Source organism: Diabrotica virgifera, chromosome 3 (genome assembly GCF_917563875.1).
Source record: "Diabrotica virgifera virgifera chromosome 3, PGI_DIABVI_V3a".
Classification (NCBI taxonomy): domain Eukaryota; kingdom Metazoa; phylum Arthropoda; class Insecta; order Coleoptera; family Chrysomelidae; genus Diabrotica; species Diabrotica virgifera.
The window spans coordinates 11,600,728-11,620,886 of record NC_065445.1 but is presented as its reverse complement, the minus strand read 5'-3'; the positions used below and the strand labels follow the sequence as shown (position 1 = coordinate 11,620,886).

Here is a 20,159-nt window from a genome sequence, read left to right as displayed (position 1 = left end):
TGGGTCTTGTTTGTGATGCGTACGTCATTATTGTTCTTATACTGGCCTTATATAGGGTGTTTGGTAAAGAATGGACCATAGCTTAACCTTAGGTTCCTGAGGCTAAAATAGGTCGAATAAGGCTAACTTACCTTAGTACGAAAGTTGATAGTAACCGAAATACAGAGTGTCAAAATTAAAGGTTTGTTTTATTTTTATTCTTGAATATTTTCCAACAGGCATGGGGTAATAGCACGAAATTTGGTAAGCGGAGGTTTTTCGGGACAAGAAATCTAAATTCACCACCAAAAATTATGTATTGCCCAGAGGGCACCACATACGCCTTTCAGGCGTATGTGGTGCCTGAAAGGCTATGAAAAACTCAAAAATTTTATTCTCTTAATATTTTTACTTAAAAAATGTATACTACATTCATCTCGCTAAACTCAACCGTTTTCGAGATAAACGTATTTTAAATCTGCAAGGCACCATAATAGGCCAGGGTAATAAAACAAAAATATACCCTGTTCGTGACACTTCAGCAGCCAGGGTACTGAAGCGTTTTTTCGACAAGTAATACCTATATTAACAAATTGTAACTATTTCCTGCGTAGGATCTGGCGGCCATTTTTATTTATAAACAATTAACTGTCAAAAAATGGCATCTTTCCCTTTTTTTTCAAATCAATGGAAAACAGTGAAACTTATAATTTTTTTAGTACAAATATCTTTGAGATTATGGAAAAAGCTTTAAAATGACATATTACAAAGTTTGATATACTCATTTATTGTTAATATAATTGCCAAAAAAGGTCGAAATTTCAAAAAAAATATTTTCACAATAACTGCTGTAAAAATTAGTGTACAGGTTTGAAATTTTTGTCAAATAAGAGCAAGGACACACCAGGCGGCACGCGTCGAATCGACGTCGAGGCAGCGTAAAACACATGGCGAGGTATAACAGCGGCAGCTATGCTACGATTTAAAGTATTTGTATTTCGTTGTTGCCAAATTTAGTCGCGTGTTGGCTGCTGTACGATAAGATGTCTGAAAGTTATGACGATTTGTCTTTTGTAATAAATACAAGTGTATTTTATCTTAGATTAAAGAAAAAAAGAAACGCAGATATTGGATACATCTGATCATAAAGGAACGAAATTATAAGGGATTTTATACACATTATATTAACATTAATAAAATAATTATTAGTGAGTATTAAAAAGCCGTGTTCAAGAAATAACACCGTTATGAGGGAAAGCATATCACCTAAGAAAAACTATTTATAACGCTAAGAGGCATTCCATTCTATGGTACGCCACTGAGCAAATACAGGTGTTAAATTGATTAAAAAATTATTCAAATTAAAGCCAAAGTACGTATCGAGAAAGACGAAAACCAGAATATACAAAACCGTAATAAGAGCAACAGCCACCTACGGATGTGAGACATGGGTGCTAAATAAAACAGAAGAAAGAAGATATAGAGTTGAGAACGGAACGTGCTAAGAGCTATTTTCAGGGGAAAGAATACAGATACAGAAGACGGCTGGCATAGAAGCACCAATCAAGAATTAAGGATGCTTTACAAGGAACCAAGTGTAACAAGATACACAAAGTCATAAAGAATCAGATGGGCAGGTCATGTCGAGAGGATGGATAAGGGAAGAATGCCAAAGATGGTACTGTACAGAAGACCAGTTGGGACTAGGAGACGAGGTAGACCAAGAAAAAGACGGCAAGAAAGTTTCAGGAAGGTGTAGTATCGATGGAAATTACACACTGGAAAGAGGAGCTGAAAAATAGGATATAGTGGAGAACCATAGTTCAGCAATTTTTACATAGACATCAAATAAAATTATATATAAATTATTAGCATAAACTGTATTATCTAAAATTGTAAATACAAGGCCTGTAGAGCATAATAAATAAAATAATAAATAAATAAATAAAATAATAAATAATAATAAATAAGGTTTTTTTATTATTTTGTTTGAATATTCATCAATGCGCATATCCCAAATAGCTGGTCTCATCTGAATTTCATTAATTAATTTTTCTACATGTGTATTTCCCATCACAAAAACACGATCTGACAACACTCACTACAGAATTCGATAGAAAACAGCTCAAACGTGTGTGTCATACAACGATAGACGCATTTATGATATGCCGTCGAAGTCATAAAACCGATTGGCGGTGGATGGGTTCCAGGATATGTCGCCAGTAAGCCGCTGCATCGAAAATTTTAAGAGCGTCTGGTGTGTGTTACTGCATCAAAGTATAGTAAGGGATGCGTCGCTGTCGACATCTCAGCGGGGGTTCAGTCGACGTACGCCGCCCCGTCTGTGTTACCTCTAAGAGGTAACACAGCATATAACCCATGCAGCGGCTTACTGGCGACATATCCTGGAACCCATCCACCGCCAATCGGTTTTATGACTTCGACGGCATATCATAAATGCGTCTATCGTTGTATGACACACACGTTTGAGCTGTTTTCTATCGAATTCTGTAGTGAGTGTTGTCAGATCGTGTTTTTGTGATGGGAAATACACATGTAGAAAAATTAATTAATGAAATTCAGATGAGACCAGCTATTTGGGATATGCGCATTGATGAATATTCAAACAAAATAATAAAAAAACCTTATTTATTATTATTTATTATTTTAGTTATTTATTTATTATTTTATTTATTATGCTCTACAGGCCTTGTATTTACAATTTTAGATAATACAGTTTATGCTAATAATTTATATATAATTTTATTTGATGTCTATGTAAAAATTGCTGAACTATGGTTCTCCACTATATCCTATTTTTCAGCTCCTCTTTCCAGTGTGTAATTTCCATCGATACTACACCTTCCTGAAACTTTCTTGCCGTCTTTTTCTTGGTCTACCTCGTCTCCTAGTCCCAACTGGTCTTCTGTGCAGTACCATCTTTGGCATTCTTCCCTTATCCATCCTCTCGACATGACCTGCCCACCTGATTCTTTATGACTTTGTGTATCTTGTTACACTTGGTTCCTTGTAAAGCATCCTTAATTCTTGATTGGTGCTTCTATGCCAGCCGTCTTCTGTATCTGTATTCTTTCCCCTGAAAATAGCTCTTAGCACGTTCCGTTCTCAACTCTATATCTTTTTTTCTTCTGTTTTATTTAGCACCCATGTCTCACATCTGTAGGTGGCTGTTGCTCTTATTACGGTTTTGTATATTCTGGTTTTCGTCTTTCTCGATACGTACTTTGGCTTTAATTTGAATAATTTTTTTAATTAATTTAACACCTGTATTTGCTCAGTGGCGTACCATAGAATGGAATGCCTCTTAGCGTTATTAATAGTTTTTCTTAGGTGATATGCTTTCCCTCATAACGGTGTTATTTCTTGAACACGGCTTTTATTTTAATAATAAAATGGATTTTAATCTAAATAAAATATTATAAAAATATAATAATAAAATATAGTAATACTCACTAATAATTATTTTATTAATGTTAATATAATGTGTATAAAATCCCTTATAATTTCGTTCCTTTATGATCGGATGTATCCAATATCTGCGTTTCTTTTTTTTTTAATCTAAGATAAAATACACTTGTATTTATTACAAAAGACAAATCGTCATAACTTTCAGACATCTTATCGTACAGCAGCCAACACGCGACTAAATTTGGCAACAACGAAATACAAATACTTTAAATCGTAGCATAGCTGCCGCTGTTATACCGCGCCATGTGTTTTACGCTGCCTCGACGTCGATTCGACGCGTGCCGCCTGGTGTGTCCTTGCTCTAAGGGTTCTTTGGTGCTTAAGGCTATGGGTACATAATTCGCAAATATTTTACGTGTATCCCTACTTTTTCTGTCTTTACACGGCAAATTAAGTGTAGTAAAATTCACACTGGTATGTATATGAAACCATTACTAGAATGTCATTCTACTTGAAAATGTCATCCTTAATTTAAAGAGATGGGTTTTGAATGTTCTTGGATAACTGTTATTTTTATAATTGCAAATTATTAATTCAGTTAATAAATGTGATAATTTTTTCACTATGTATTCAGTGATTGTAATAATTTATTTGTACAACAAAGACTAATACTCAATCGAGAAAAGAGGAAAAGTGTTAAAGTGATTTTTTAATAATATATTATGGAACGCTTACAAATTTGAACATATTTAACAACAAAATACTTGGATCACAGAATATATTATCCTGATGTATTCTCTGCTTGGATCTTCCACAAATAATACACAATAAATAACATTTTATTAAGTTCACGTCTTAAATCAATTATTTAATTTTATCAATAACTCAACATATTCCCGATGCAATGTCAAATATTTAAAATTGTCACTGATTGTCAGTGTCTGACTGACAATATAATATGCTGATGATATTATATTCAGCTGAGTGCGTTGTAAGACAAAGATAGATTTGGAAAATATTACCACGGCATTGTGTTCATTTTTTTCGAATCCTGAAAAAACCAATAAATATTTTTGAAACATTTAAACGCAGAATGAAAGACTAAATTATTACCGAGGGCCGAAAGTCTCTTAGAATAAATAAAAGGTTTATTTTGAATGATATATTTGAAATTAAAAATCACACTAAATTTTCTCTTAGTTTTTCACCCCTGTAAGTTATTAAAATAAACATTATAGAAGTTCTCAGGGACTTTCGGCCCTAGCTAATAACGTAATCTTTCATTCTGCGTTTAAATTTTTCAAAAATACTTATTAGTTTTCTCAGGAATCGAAAAAAATGAATCCCCATTTGAATAACATTGTAGCCGAAAATACGTACCCATCCTCTTAATATGAGGTAAAAATTTCAAAGCGATTCATTGAATTGTTTAAATTTTATTCGAATTGTTTATCTCAGAGAGCATTTTTTTGCAATAACATAAGTCAGAAAAAAATGACGTTAGAACCATTCCACAGGTGTCAAATGGACGAGCATGAGCTATATTTTCAACGTGGTTTAAAGAAGGCGGATAAAAAATGCATTTGTTAGTAATAAATAATTATGCATCGTAAATATGTATCGTAAATCTTTCCTTATAAACTTTTTGAATAACTTTTTCCAAAAAAAATTAACTTTTTTACCCTGTTTTAAGTGCACAACTACTAAGTAATGTTATTGATATCATAATTGATAAAAAATTGTAATAAATGTATATAATTTCTTATATAACAAAATAGACAGTTTATAAGGAAAGATTTACGATACTTTTGCATAATTATTTATTAATATTAAATCCATTTTTTATTCGCTTTTTTCAAACCAAGTTAAAAATATAGCTCATGCTTTTTCATTTGACACCTGTAGATTGGTTCTAACTTCATTTTTTTCTGACTTTTGTTATTTCAAAAAAAATGCTCTCTGGGATAAACAATTTGAATAAAATTTAAACAATTAAATGAATCGCATTGAAATTTTTATCACATATTAAGCACCAAAGAATCCTTATATGACAAAAATTTCAAAGCTGTACACTAATTTTTACAATAGATATTGCGAAATTAATTTTTTTGCAATTCCGACCTTTTTTCGCAATTATATTAACAATAAATGAGTATATCAAACTGTGTAATACGTCATTTTAAAGCTTTTTCCATAAACTCAAAGATATTTGTACTAAAAAAATCATAAGTTTCCCTGTTTTCCATTGATTCGAAAAAAAGGGAAAAATGCCATTTTTTGACACTTAATTGTTTATAAATAAAAATGGCCGCTAGATCCTATGCAGGAAATAGTTACAATTTGCTCTTATAGGTATTACCTGTCGAAAAAATGCTTCAGTACCCTGGCTGCTCGAGTGTCATGGAAAAAACCTTATTACCCTGGACTATAATTCTTTGCATAATATCACTGTAGTTAGGTACACCCAAAAAATAACTTAAACCCAAAAAAATGTCCAAAAATGTATAGCAAATTTTCTCAAATGGAATTTGCGATGCAATGTCATAAATATGAGAACTGTCACAATTATTATGGTTTCAAGTTGATTTTCGGGTGTAACTATGCATTTATTACAACGCAAGAGACCCTAAAGAGGTCCCGATTAAACTCCGGTTAACTAACCGGCTGTTAATCGAGACATAAAGTACCGTCCGGGCCGTAGTGTTATTAAGGCATTCTGCTAGTATATTTGCTATATTTACTTGAACCCTTACTTCGTTTTCAACGTGTCCTTTGCTGAACAGTGTAAGAACAAGATTATTTACGTTACATGAATGTAAAAATATCAACTTCTAAAAAAGACCCATAAGATCACGATTAATATTTTGCGATAATTTTACGATATTTTACTGGTTATTCTGTTATTTAGGGCTGAGTCTAATCAAAACATTTATTCTTCTTCTTCCTTCTACTTTCCTAATAGGCTCGCGCCTGTTCCATCTTCGGATGCCTCCTCATCAGATATCCAGTTTGCACTCCATCTCTTCCTTGGCCTTCCTATACTTCTTCGGTCGTTTGGTGATCTGTCTCGTGCTATCTTAATCAGTCTTCCTTCTCCCATTCTGCTTATATGGCTATACCATTATTTTTTCCTTTTCAGTGTCCAGTCATTTATGTTCTCTATACAGGGTGTTTCATTGGGAAAGTAACATACGTTAACTGTAGAAAGAGGACACTTACGCGGTCTCAAAAATATCATAGTTAATGGGTCTTACTCCATTAATAACAGAGATACTGGGTGTTTTATCTACTTTGCCATTTTCTTATTTGGTTCATAACTTTTTAACCAAACCGTATATTTATTTTATATTTGGCATGCAAATATCCTTTAAGGTGTATAATAAATTAATTTATTTACAAATGTAAAAAATCCAGGCCCGGATTAAAAAATATTAGAAAAATGTTCCGACCCAAAAACAACACCCTATACATTAAATTTTTTAAAATGGATTTTTTGGTTGAAAAGAGGACGAAAAACTAAATTTACTGGTATACTTTGAATTTTCCGCAAAATGATTTTTCTGGTCAAATTTTGAATTTGAATTCTGATATTATGTGAATTGCGAGAGCTCTAAGTAGAAAAAAAAATTAAATACAACTTACAACTTGTTAACCGCACAGTATATTTATTTTATATTTAACACGCGAATATTCTTTTAGGTGTCCAATCAATTATTTTATTTACAATTATAAAAAATCCAGGTCTGGATTAAAAAATATTGTAAAAATGTTCCGACCCCAAAAAAACACCCTGTATATTAAAATTTTTTAAAATGGATTTTTTAGTCAAAAAGAGGATGAAAAACTAAATCTAGTGGCATACTTTGAATTTTTGGCAAAATGAATTTTCTGGTCAACTTTTGAATTTGAATTCTGAAATTATGTATGTGAATTGCGAGAGCTCTAAGTAGAAAAAAAATTAAATACAACTTACAACTTGTTAACCGCACTGTATATTTATTTTATATTTAACACGCGAATATTCTTTTAGGTGTCCAATCAATTATTTTATTTACAATTATAAAAAATCCAGGTCTGGATTAAAAAATATTGTAAAAATGTTCCGACCCAAAAGAACACCCTGTATATTATTTTTTTTTAAATGGATTTTGCATTTGAATTGAGGATGAAAAACTAAATTTAGTGGTATACTTTGAATTTTCGGCAAAATGATTTTTCTGATAAAATTTTGAATTTGAATTCTGAAATTATGTCAATTGCGAGAGCTCTAAGTAGAAAGAATTAAAATGCGACTTAATTTTAGTTAATACCATTATTTAATCTAAATTGGTAAAATGTTAAAACATTTCAGTGTTTTTTTATTATCTGTGACAAATAGTTTATGGCGAATATTCATCTTTAAATAATGAATAAATAATAAAGAGTCAATAAAGAATACATCACTTTAATCAACAAAGTATCTAAAAATTATAACAAAACAGAGAAAATGACATGTGCAGCATAACTATTCAAAACTAAAGTACTTATTCAAAATTACCACCATCAAAAATTATTATGTGTCAAAATGTTATTATTTTACCAATTTAGATTAAATAATGGTATTAATTAAAATTAAATCATATTTTAATTTTTTTTACTTTGAGCTTCGCAATTCACATAATTTCAGAATTCAAATTCAAAATTTTACCAGAAAAATTATTTTGCCGATAATTCAAAGTATACCATTAAATTTAGTTTTTCATCCTCTTTTCAAATGCAAAATCCATTTTAAAAAAATTTAATATACAGGGTGTTTTTTGGGTCGGAACATTTATACAATATTTTTTAATCCCGACCTGGATTTTTTTATTTGTAAATAAATTAATTGATTGGACACCTAAAAGAATATTCGCGTGTTAAATATAAAATGAATATACAGTGCGGTTGACAAGTTGTAAGCTGTATTTCAATTTTTTTCTACTTAGAACTCTCGAAATTCACATAATTACAGAATTTAAATTCAAAATTTGACCAGAAAAATCATTTTGCCAAAAATTCAAAGTATACCACTAAATTTAGATTTTCATCCTCATTTCAACTAAAAAATCCATTTAAAAAAAATTTAATGTACAGGGTGTTGTTTTTGGGTTGGAATATTTTTCCAATTTTTTTTAATTTGGACCTGGATTTTTTACAATTGTAAATAAATTAATTTATTATACACCTTAAACGATATTTGCGTGCCAAATATAAAATAAATATACGGTGTGGTTAAAAAGTTATGAACCAATTAAGAAAATGGCAAAATAGATAAAACACTCAGTATCTTTGTTATTAATGGAGTAAGACCCATTAAGTATGGTATTTTTGAGACCTCCTAAGTGTCCTCTTTCTGCACTTAACGTATGTTACTTTCCCAATGGAACACCCTGTATTGGAACTTATAATCTTCTTCTTTAAGTGCCATCTCCGAGGCGGAGGTCGGCAATCATCATAGCTATTCGTACTTTAGAGATGGCTGTTCTGAAAAGTTCATTTGATGTACATCCGTACCACTCTCTCAGGTTGCGCAGCCACGATATTCTGCGTCTCCCTATGCTTCTCTTTCCTTGAATCTTTCCCTGAATAATCAATTGGAGCAAGCTGTATCTCTCTCCACGTGTAATATGTCCGAGATATTCCACATTTCTTGTTTTGATGGTATTTAGGATTTCCATTTCTTTATTCATCCTTCTCAGAACCTCTGTGTTTGTAACGTGTTCTGTCCACGATATTTTCAAAATTCTTCTGTACACCCACAGCTCGAATGATTCTAGTTTTTTCATTGATGCAGCATTCAAGGTCCAAGCTTCCATTGCATAAAACAGAGTCGAGAAAACGTAGCACCTAGCCAACCTAACTCTTAGCTCCAACTTCAAATGTCTTGTGCAGAGCACTTTCCTCATTTTGTTAAAATTTGCTCTAGCCTTTTCTATCCTGATTTTGATTTCCTGTAAGTAATCTCCTGTAGAGTTGATCATTGTTCCAAGGTATGCATATTGATCGACTCGTTCGATATTGGATCCGTTTATGACCAGATTTTCGTTATTTCTTTGAGTTTTCGATATTCTCATAAACTTTGTCTTCTTGACATTCATTGTTAGCCCGTATTCTTCTCCAAACTCTGCTATTCTGGTCACCAGCCTCTGAAGATCCTCAATATTTTCAGCTAAGATGACAGTATCATCCGCATATCTAATGTTGTTAATGGGAACTCCATTTACCTTTATTCCAGCTGTTTCACCCTCAAGAGCTTTTTTCAAGATCTCTTCCGAGTAGGCATTAAAAAGAACCGGCGACAACACGCATCCCTGTCTCACTCCACGTCTGATTTCAATTTCCTCTGACAGCTGATCGTTAACACGTACTTTTGCTCGTTGCTTATAGTATAAATTCGATATAATCCTGAGGTCATTGTAGTCCAGCTTCTTTGATTCCAGCTTATAATAGAACTCGTTAAATACGGGGTGTTGATTAACTGGAGGTGAGGGTTGGTTTGATAAAACACTACTTGTTCATACTTATTTATTGAACACTACTATGTAAATATATTAGTAACGAGTTGGTGTGCTAAGGTATAACCATCTACTGATGTATCAGAAGTACGAATGATAATTGATAACAGAACGAATTAGAATGAATCACGCTTCTTTTGCTGGATGTATAAATAAAGTGTAAGGTGCTGTCGTTTTAAATGCTGATACAACGTGGCCGTCAATTACAATAATATTGACTAGCTCTGACAAAGCGTTATTGCCGATTAGTGTACTTGTGTTGAGAAATCTGTGTCACATACTTAATTGAAAACAAACGTGGTGTTTGTTTTCCTAGGACATTTAAAAATTAAATGACTATGTCTTAATATAATCCTGATACAAGCTTTACCTGAGGTCTGTGCTACGTTGTATGTCCCATAATGATTTCCCTGTGATATCTTGGACTATTTGCATTTCTCACGTTTATATCAGTCTTTTTGTTCTTGTGGTGTCAGGTCTTGTTTCCGCAGTGTAGGTCATAATTGGCCTAACTACTGTCCTATAAAATTTATATATTTTTATTTAATATTGGCCTTTGTTTCTCTCCGTAGTGTGTTGCGCCAGATAGTGTGTTTAAGACATCCTATCAATTTAAGACATCCATTAAAACACTAAATATCATTAAAATCGGTACAGCCAATCTTGAGTTATAAATAGTGTAACTGGCAAGTTTTGTGATAAATACTGACGAAGAGAAATCGAGATATTTATTCATTTTATTGTTTTTTTAGATTACCATTATGAAAAATACTTCCAATGTAATTATAAACACACACGAGTACAAGTAACTCTTTATAGGACACTACCTAAAGACGAAATCAAAAAATTGAACAACATTGCATTGAAAGTCACTATATCTGACAAGAATAGACAAGGTGTTTATGGAGATGCTATACTCAACATTGAGCTTAAACGTAAGTATGAAAAATATACAGACTGTTAGTGGTTAATTGGTTATGGTTATGAGAATGAATCGCATTGCCACTATAGAATTGTAACGATAGGATTACTTACTCTGAAGATGAGGTGGGGGTCAGTCATAAGGGAAACAACTGAAATAATATTTATTTAAATAGGGCGTCGATATGGGACATGGAAGATGATGTATAGAGCAAGCAATCAATCGTTCATATGCGAACCGCGCTCAGTGTTTCAGTTGGAAAGCTGGGTCGTGGAGTCTTTTTAGGGGATGTTACTAGGGCGAGAACTAACTACGAAGATTTAAAATATATTTACAAAGATGTCCTTACTTCAAGACATAAAGCATTTAAAATCGAAAAATTACTGGCCTCTATTTTTTAACTGAAATATATGGGGGAAGTCAATAGAAAAGGCGGGCCATCTCATGGATATCGAAATTTGTTTCCACAGTATATAGTACTTCTTAGTTAATATACAATAAACTAGTAAATTTTAATATATACAATTGATGGATTCGACCGTTACTTGATGGAAGTTCATTTTATCTAACAATAAAACACTGAAAACGTTTGTTTTCTATACTTCCACAAAATTTATTATATCTAAGTGACTACAGCTGTTTCGGCGGAGTGCCTTTCTCAAGTAATATAGTTTACAATGTGTTTGCCTTTTTAATCTTCAACTGAAGAGGTTGAGGAGTGGGGAGCTGTTTGTCTCGAGTTGGTCATTCAGAATTATATCTGTATTTTTCAGTTTATTAATTTACATATATTCTAAAAAAGATAGCTTAAGGCCTTTATTTTGAATATGTTGAAGAGTTTCAAATTCTACATATTCAAAATAAAGGCCTTAAGCTATCTTTTTTAGAATCTATGGAAATTAATAAACTGAAAAATACAGATATAATTCTGAATGACCAACTCGAGACAAACAGCTCCCCACTCCTCAACCTCTTCAGTTGAAGATTAAAAAGGCAAACACATTGTAAACTATATTACTTGAGAAAGGCACTCCGCCGAAACAGCTGTAGTCACTTAGATATAATAAATTTTGTGGAAGTATAGAAAACAAACGTTTTCAGTGTTTTATTGTTAGATTTAATATATACTACTTATTGCAGATCAGAGTGAGACGACAGATAAAGAAATGAATACGACTGGTTATATTGTGGCTATTTCAATTCTGTCAGTTTTGATGTTTATCCTGCTAGCAGGAACAGCAGGATTTTACTTTTATAAATTCAGGTAAGTCGATTATTTATAACTGGCTTCATCTACAAGGTGTCCCAACAAATTTAGCCACCGGTTATACAGTGATAAGTGGTATCATAACGCAAGGGATGAAAAGCATAATAAGTTGTGAGATAGTACGAGACAAAGCTAGTTCTTATAGGTGGCTAGTTGACTTCAGTCATAATTATTATACGTATGACGTCGAAAAACATTTTGTTTTAATGTTCCATGTTATTTGTTTCAGCTGACACAAATAAACGTCAAATCGAAATAGAAACGTCAAATAAACTTAATTTCAAACTAAAGTTGTGGCTTAGCTTAGCTGCGCTTAATAAAACTAGGTTTTAGGAAGAACGTCATACGTACAATTATGCCTGAAGTCTAGCTATTTAGTTCTTAAGCTAACGTATTTTAGGAATTATAACAGAGTAAGGGCAGAAAAAAAATCGTAACTCGTTATAATAGGTATAGATATATAAACCCATATAAAAAAATATAATAAAAAAACAATAAAAAAGTATTGTTTAAACTTTAAACTATTTACAAAGTTTTTTATTTTTAATTTGTAGGAAATCGAGATACGACAAAATGACCGAAGACGAATATATGAACACCAAAGTTCGATTTGACAAAAGTGCGTTAAAAAGGCCATCAAACAGAGATTCGTAAGTGATTCTTATATACTTATATTGTTTATGTAATCAATTCCTAGAGCAATCAATTAATTCTACCACGGACGGCCCGTTTCGCATACTGCAATTTATTACGCCTCCTCATGTCTTCGATATATCAACATTAAAGCTCCGTCATTCTTCTTCTTTGACTTTAACCACTCTTCGTGAGTCTTTGCTGCGTTTACTATTGTCTTCCATTGGTTCCGATCCTGTGCTACTATTTCCTATGATCTTACTTTCATCTTCTCTAGGTCTTCTCTGTATACATCTTTCCATCGTTTTCTAGGCCATCCTGCCGGTCTTCTACCGTCTAGTTTTTCCCAAAAGATATTACTAATCAGTCTGTCGTCATCACTCCGTACCACGTGGCCTGTCCATCTTAGTCTATTGGCGTTCATGTATCTCACGATGTTTCACTGCCCGAAGGGAGTCTGTAATTCATTGTTGCATCTGCTCCTCCATTCATTTGCCACATTGTTCCTGCAGGGACCATATATAACTCGCATGATCAAAAATATAAAGCTCCGTTATTGGGAAAGTTCTTGAGGAGAAGAGTATCCTATAGGATTGATAACTGTGATATAAAACAACAATAATAGAATCCAAACAAAAGGCCTATGTTTCTACCTATGGTGGGGGGTTTTGGGGGTTATAACCCCCCATTTGGATGTACTTTGAGCTCTACACGCTTAACACCATTACTATTCCATACCCCCCAGAAACCATCAAGTAGTTGTAGCCCCCCCTTAGGATCTTCCTGGTTACACCTGAAATTATGGGCAGAAAGACACACAAAAGACGCACAGAAAGGGAAAACAAAATATAGAAAAAACGGTAAAGTAACTGAAATACTAAGTAAAAACGAAACAATCTGAAGGATAAAATGATACGAGGTGTAAACGGCATATTAAAATCGACAGAATGACTGATCAAAAGTTGACAGTACAACAAAAGAACAGAACCACATAACATAAAAATGAAAAACTAAAGAAATAAAAAGAAAACCGTAAAGATGCATCAAAACTGACAATAGCAGACAAACTGAAATAAAAATTAATAAACCTTCTTCTTTTGGTATCATAACCCTGGAAGGTGTTTGCTTGTCTGTCTATGTTCTTCCATTCAAAGCTGTATTGTACTCTTCTCCTTTATTTCCTTACATTCATAGTTTTCAGGTCGTCTTGCACGTCATGTCATCCAACCATGTCTTCCTTTTTTTCTTCTCCCTTTAAGAAGAAGATTAAGTTAAGTGAGGTTTTTCGAATTCTTTAAAACTCCAGTTGAAGAGACTGTTATGTTTTTATACAAACTTCTGACAAATGAATGATTCTACCGCCTATACTCGGACAGTTCAGATTTCAGTTTTTTTAAGTCCTGTGTGATGTCCTGGATGTTTTTTGTATTTATACACGACCGAGTTCGTTTTGACTACTTATTTATTTATTATTTACAATTAAAATCTTCAACCAACAAGGAAGTTTTTCTATTGTAAAAAACGCTGGACGGAAGGGCCGCCCGAGAACTTTATCGTACCGATCTATTATCGTTATCGTACTAGATACTAGCATTCTATAAAAATAACAAAGTTACTCGTTATTTTGATATTTTAGAGACACCTTGTATACTTGAAAATATTTTATGGTTCTACGCATCATTAATTCCTGCATTTGAGAAAATGTTCGATGCCATATTTCGGGGACATACTATAGATTATTGCATAAATCAATAGAATATTAGTCATACTTTCATTTCAAATTAGTTCATTTTTCAGAGAAATTAATAGTTTACAATATTTACACTTTCATTATATTTCTATTACGCCAGTCAATGCGCGAGAGTAAGAACAAGATATTACCTCCGAATTCTATCCTACTGCATCGATTTTAATGAAATTTTGGGAGTAGCCCAATCGCCTAATTCAAAGTCTATCCTATATACATACTATGGCCCTTTTATCATGGGGGCGGTTCCCACCCCTTCTCGGGAGTGGAACATTTTTATTTCCGAATTACATGGAGAAAAAGGAAGATTTTTAGGAAAATTTAAAAATGCGCTCTATAATTTGATCTTATTTTTTTCAAAAACCTTTCATTTTAAACCCGTTCAACGTTTTGAAAGTAGAAATAACACTATATTAAAAGGTATTGCAGAAGAAAAACGATGCATTTAAATTCTGGTGGATGAGGGGTTAAATATATGTATGTACGTATTTTTCCTTAAAGTACATTAGTTATATATTTTTTTGCACCATATCTCGCTTAGTTTGAATGTAACCGACATTTAACGGTGCTCGTTTTAAAGGCCTTTTCAAACACTACAAAAGGCGTTGGTAGCGTTATACACCTAAAACCTACCGTTCCTCTGTTATTTCAAGTTGAATACACCAAATTAAGCATGCACCAAAAAACAAACCCTTTTCACCTACCATATCTCTTTTTGTATTATAAATAGAAGATTTACGAAGGCACGAATCTCTTTGTTATTTATAATCTAAAAAATGTTTTATATAGTATTTTTAGTTCGATGCATAGTTTTTAAGGTATTTACAAAAAAAACCGTCCGAAAAGGTGTGAATTGTGTGAAAGGTGTGAAGTGTGAAATTTTTCAATGAAAATGGCCAGTTTTCAACTACGCATAACTCAAAAAGTATTGAGTTCTCAAAAAAAAAGTATAGATCAGTTTTTGCTTAGAAATAGGTTCTCTAGCCACTTCCGTGGTTATTTTGACCAACTAATTTTCCACCCCCTTGAAGGGGTGGGAACCGCTCCAAGATAAAAGCGCCATAGTATATAGGGTAGATTTTGTTCCTTGACCTATTCCCTGCTTACTGTGAAAATATAGAGTACATCGATGTAGTAGCATGGAATTCGGAGTCAAATACCCTCATTGACTGCCCCATAATAATGCTCTGCTATGATCGCGTGAGACAGGACACACATACAAGATTATAGCAAAATTTCTATTTACTGTAACTTTTCGAGTTGTTGAGCTACAGGAACGAGTTTTATGTCATTGGAAAGATAATTTTGCATTCTTTCAAAATATGTAAAAATATATAAGGCAGATGTAAAATATTACGATTTTTTTTTCATTTCCCGTTCAACCGGAAGCCATATTTTGGGTAAAATTTATTGTGATAATAGATAATAAAATACCATATATGTCTGCCAAATTTCAAATTTTAGTTTCTATTACAGAGGAAGTTACGGGCACTCGAATATTTTTTTATAAAAAATTCATAACTCCCCTTCTGTGGGGAGTTAAAAAATCTGACTAATGTCATTCAATTTACCGATACGACATCAAAAATATGTTAGAAAATAAACAAATTCCTTGAAGCCATTTTTGAGAAAATCTAGTTCAAAGTTATGTCAAATTTTCACCCCTTAAATATAGGCAACCCATAACTTTTTCTAAAAAAACAATAATATTCTTCTTATAGCCCCATCTTTAGGCTATATAACGACTTTTTCAAATTAAACTTATCTTAAACAAGTCTTTAGATAAGTAAGGAAATGTATCGAGTGGGCGGTCGGCCATGTTGGCCGCCGTTTTGAATTTGGAAATGTCAAATTCCGTATTTCTATTTACCTATCGATGAGCTAACTTTGAGTTAAATTTCATTCGTTTCGGTCAAAATTTGCAAAAATGGGCCCTAAATAACCACCCTATTTCGGCCCCCCTTTGAGAGGTTTTTTTTAAAGCTTAGTTTCTCGACAAAATTCTCTTAAAATTACGCATACTGCATTTCATTGAAATCGATCCAGTAGTTTTTGCTGAGCAGTGGCGACATACGTACGTACATACGTACGTACGTACATACTTCCGACATGTTTTTTATTTGCTTTTTAGACTCAGTGGGACTGAAAACGTCCAAAAAAAGTGAAATCTAAAAAAAATTATTTTGCACGATCCTATAACTTTATCTATTATACTACGTATGTAGTACGATAAAGTAATATTATTATACTACGTATGTAGTATGATAAAGTAATATTATACTACGTATGTAGTACGATAAAGTAAAAAAGAACTTTTTCTGGCCATTCAAGATGGAAACCTCTCTCTCTTTTTAGTGGTATGAATTATAAAAGTTTTACCATATCTCTGATGATGGCTTTGTAAGCCGAAAGCGCTCAGCTAGGAATTTAAAAATAATTTTGCACCCTAAAAATACAACCTTCCCCATTCTTTCATTCTTCAAGATTCCGTTTTTTAATTCTACTATTTGTCATACACAATATCAATATAATTATTACTTATCTTTTAGAACAATTCGATCAGGTTCAATCGAAGAAAGACGACCCACTGGTTTTATCTTTAACAGCACCCTTGCAGAATTGGGAGAAGAAGAACCGAGGGATTCTAGCACAGATCCGGATATGAAAGAAAGAAAAAAATCGGTAGCTTTCGATGAAAACGTAGAGAAGCTCCAGATAGACAGTGTCAACGACGATGACATCGATAAAGCTTTAGAAGAAGACAAAAGCGAGGAAGCATCAGCTAAAGTTGAATAAAAGCATCTCTTGCTGCTGTGTAAATGCAGATTGTAGCAAAATTGTATTATAGATCTTCGGACGGATGTTCTTGTTTTGTATTACCTAATAGTAGATACGAGAATTGTGATAGGAATAATCTATTTTAAAAATAAAGTTATTTTTTAATTTAGGTGTTTATTATTTTAACATTCTACACAACAAGATGGAATTGCTGTTACCATCATCAATGAGTCATTCGTGTCCACTGCTAGACACAGGCTTCCCTCAGTTCAGATGCTTAAATCAGATGATTTAATCTTTCCCCATACATTAATCTTGTCATTGAGTGTTCTTAAATATTGACTCTAGAGCTGCCGTAAACAATTTTGGAGAAATATTGTCTCCTTGCCTTACTCCTCGACCTAAGCTGAATTTTTCTGTGTCTTCGTGTTGTTGTATACTTTACTCTCAAAAATGTTACCATAACTACATCTAATTGGCGGTAGTACGAATAAAATTAGCAGAACACATCACAATTGGTTAAGAGTTATGCAACTTTCAAACAATCAAACTTATTCCCGAGGGCCACTTTGTTCCTGGTCTGCCGAAGAAGACAGTCGTGTGTTGGTTATGGGGTAGCAACCGCAACCGCACCGCTACCATAACCTTCATCCCACATGGAGAATCAATCTTGTCTTGACCCCCCGGAGGGAATCCAGTGGTAGTCGGGTATTATCCTTCTCCCAAGATCCATCTTGTTAGATCGGTCTTGTTAGAGATATTCCTCGTGATCTTGGGTTTTCTACCTTTCCTTAAATAATAAGTGTTTCCAGGTTTTCTGTGCCTGCTCTCATAACATGTCCAAATTGAATTGTCGGAGTGGAACTCAGCATTTGCCCTTTTTTCTTTCCGCTTGTCTTAGGGTCCAAGATTCACATCCGTATATTCTCTTCTCTTAGTATGTTCCTCATATATATTAAATATTTGTGGAGATAGTATATATAGAATAAAAAAGATTCTGATAAAATGTTAAAGCATTCTAATGATAGAAACCCTGTTGAAAAAGTAGGTCAAAGTGTTAGAGTGCGAATTCCAGAAGTTGAGAGAGCTAAGGCCGATAGCCGAAACATCATTGCCATTATTATTTCCGTTATAGATGAAAAGCTATACAAGCTAGGCAATAAGCATGGCATTTTAAACCAGCTTCATGCAAGAAACTAATTTTCCACCTGCAAGGAAACACTTATTTCAGTTAATGAAGCGCCTGATATACTGAGATAAGTTTCAGTGAATGCGTTCGTAAAGATTCGAATTAGGCAGTCAAGAATATCGCCAGGGCAATTATTGTAGTGGCCAATGCAATTAAAAACGCTGCAAACGTAAAAAATTAAGCATTCTTTGTAATTTTAAGTGCCACAAGAGCCTTTCCTATAAAAACAAGTAATTATAGTCTAGTAACTTAAATCCTAATGCGTGTGTATGAGTTTGTTTTTACTTATAAGGTGTCGAGTTGAGTTTTTTGTTGATACATTCTGTTTAGTGTTTAACTTTATTATCAAATTTCATTAATAAACAATAGTGAAGCCCAAAATGCGTTTTATTACATTAACCATAATTGTTAGGAATGTATTAATAATAACCGGTAAATCTAATTATAAAGGCATTATTAATCACATTGACCAGCTGCTACGGTTACTATACCGGTAATTATTAATACAGACCGGATTATATATCCTATTGTCTGACATCTTCTTCTGGATGGACATTATTTAAGTTTATCTAATATCTTAAATTATTAATCTATTTCAAATTTTTCTTCTGAAAATTATCTCTTCTAAAGAAATAAGTCCACAGATTCTCAGATAATAATCTTACAGACAACAACGATAATAATGAATCAGTGTTCCGTGTTCCGTTACAAGAAGAAATAATATTATCTGCAAATCTCTGGCTTAGAATCCGCACTTCAAGTATTTTAGAAACCATTCATTTAAATTTATGGCTGAAATCTTGAAATGTATTTAACAAGATTTGCCAGATGTTTCCTTAACTACTCCATTTATTTACAGATAGTTTAAACTGTGAAGTTTCCGCAGCAGAAGCTATAAGGACAGTTTAAAAAATATCGTATAGTTACTATGTAAATATGTATACAACATCAAATGTAGAAAGATGGCCTATTTTGGACACGTAGTAAGGGGAGACCGATATAATATTCTTTAAACTTAAGGTCGCCTCATATTATAATGCACGTCGCGTTTTCGGCACGTAGCGTTTCGTTTGCGAAAAATATAATTTAATGGTTTTTAAATTGAACCATTCATATTGTGCGTATAAGACACGTTACGTCTGCGTTCGGTTCATTCGAAAACAATATTTTTCGGATGTTGACAGCTACGGGTCGTTTTCCCCTCGTTGTTTATTTAGGTATTTCTTTGAATTTGATACAGAGTATTTAGACCGGTCAGTATCGTCGCCCTCGCTAGCGAAATTATTCCTATTCGATTTTTTGCACAAATTTACTCAAAGAGAGGTTCTTATAACATATCCACAGGGTGCCAGACGGTGCCGTGGTCGAAAAATTGTTTAAACAATCTTTTTTAAACAAATTCACAAAAATATTTTTTCATTCGATCAATATTTTTTTTAGATAATTTGGGTAATTCTGAGCAAAAAAGGTTTCTTGTAATTTTTCTCTAAAATTGTGAAAATGGCTATTTTCAAGGCTTAATAACTCGATTAAAAATTATTATTATGAATTTCAATAAGTGACCAAATCAAGTTTCAAACAACTTCTTCAAGGTCCTGAAGAGATTTTTGTCATTATTTTATTACAAAGCTGTTATTTTTAACTAGTAACAATTACCGCTATAGTCCAACTGTATCGTCGCC

At 32.9% G+C, this 20,159-nt stretch overlaps 1 protein-coding gene across 44 annotated transcripts in view; it reads left to right on the top strand.

Annotated features, from left to right (window-relative positions):
* The window catches only part of LOC114349448 (uncharacterized), a 140,671-nt gene extending 123,216 nt beyond the window's left edge, over nucleotides 1-17,455 (top strand). For all 44 annotated transcript variants that reach the window (XM_050646319.1, XM_050646313.1, XM_050646307.1 and 41 more), the window contains 4 exons: nucleotides 10,694-10,876; nucleotides 12,004-12,127; nucleotides 12,685-12,780; nucleotides 17,060-17,455. In XM_050646319.1, the coding sequence (XP_050502276.1) occupies nucleotides 10,694-10,876; nucleotides 12,004-12,127; nucleotides 12,685-12,780; nucleotides 17,060-17,306 (650 nt within the window). In that variant the 3' untranslated portion in view covers nucleotides 17,307-17,455. The remainder of the gene's footprint in view (nucleotides 1-10,693; nucleotides 10,877-12,003; nucleotides 12,128-12,684; nucleotides 12,781-17,059) is intronic.
* Nucleotides 17,456-20,159: the final 2,704 nt, after the last annotated feature.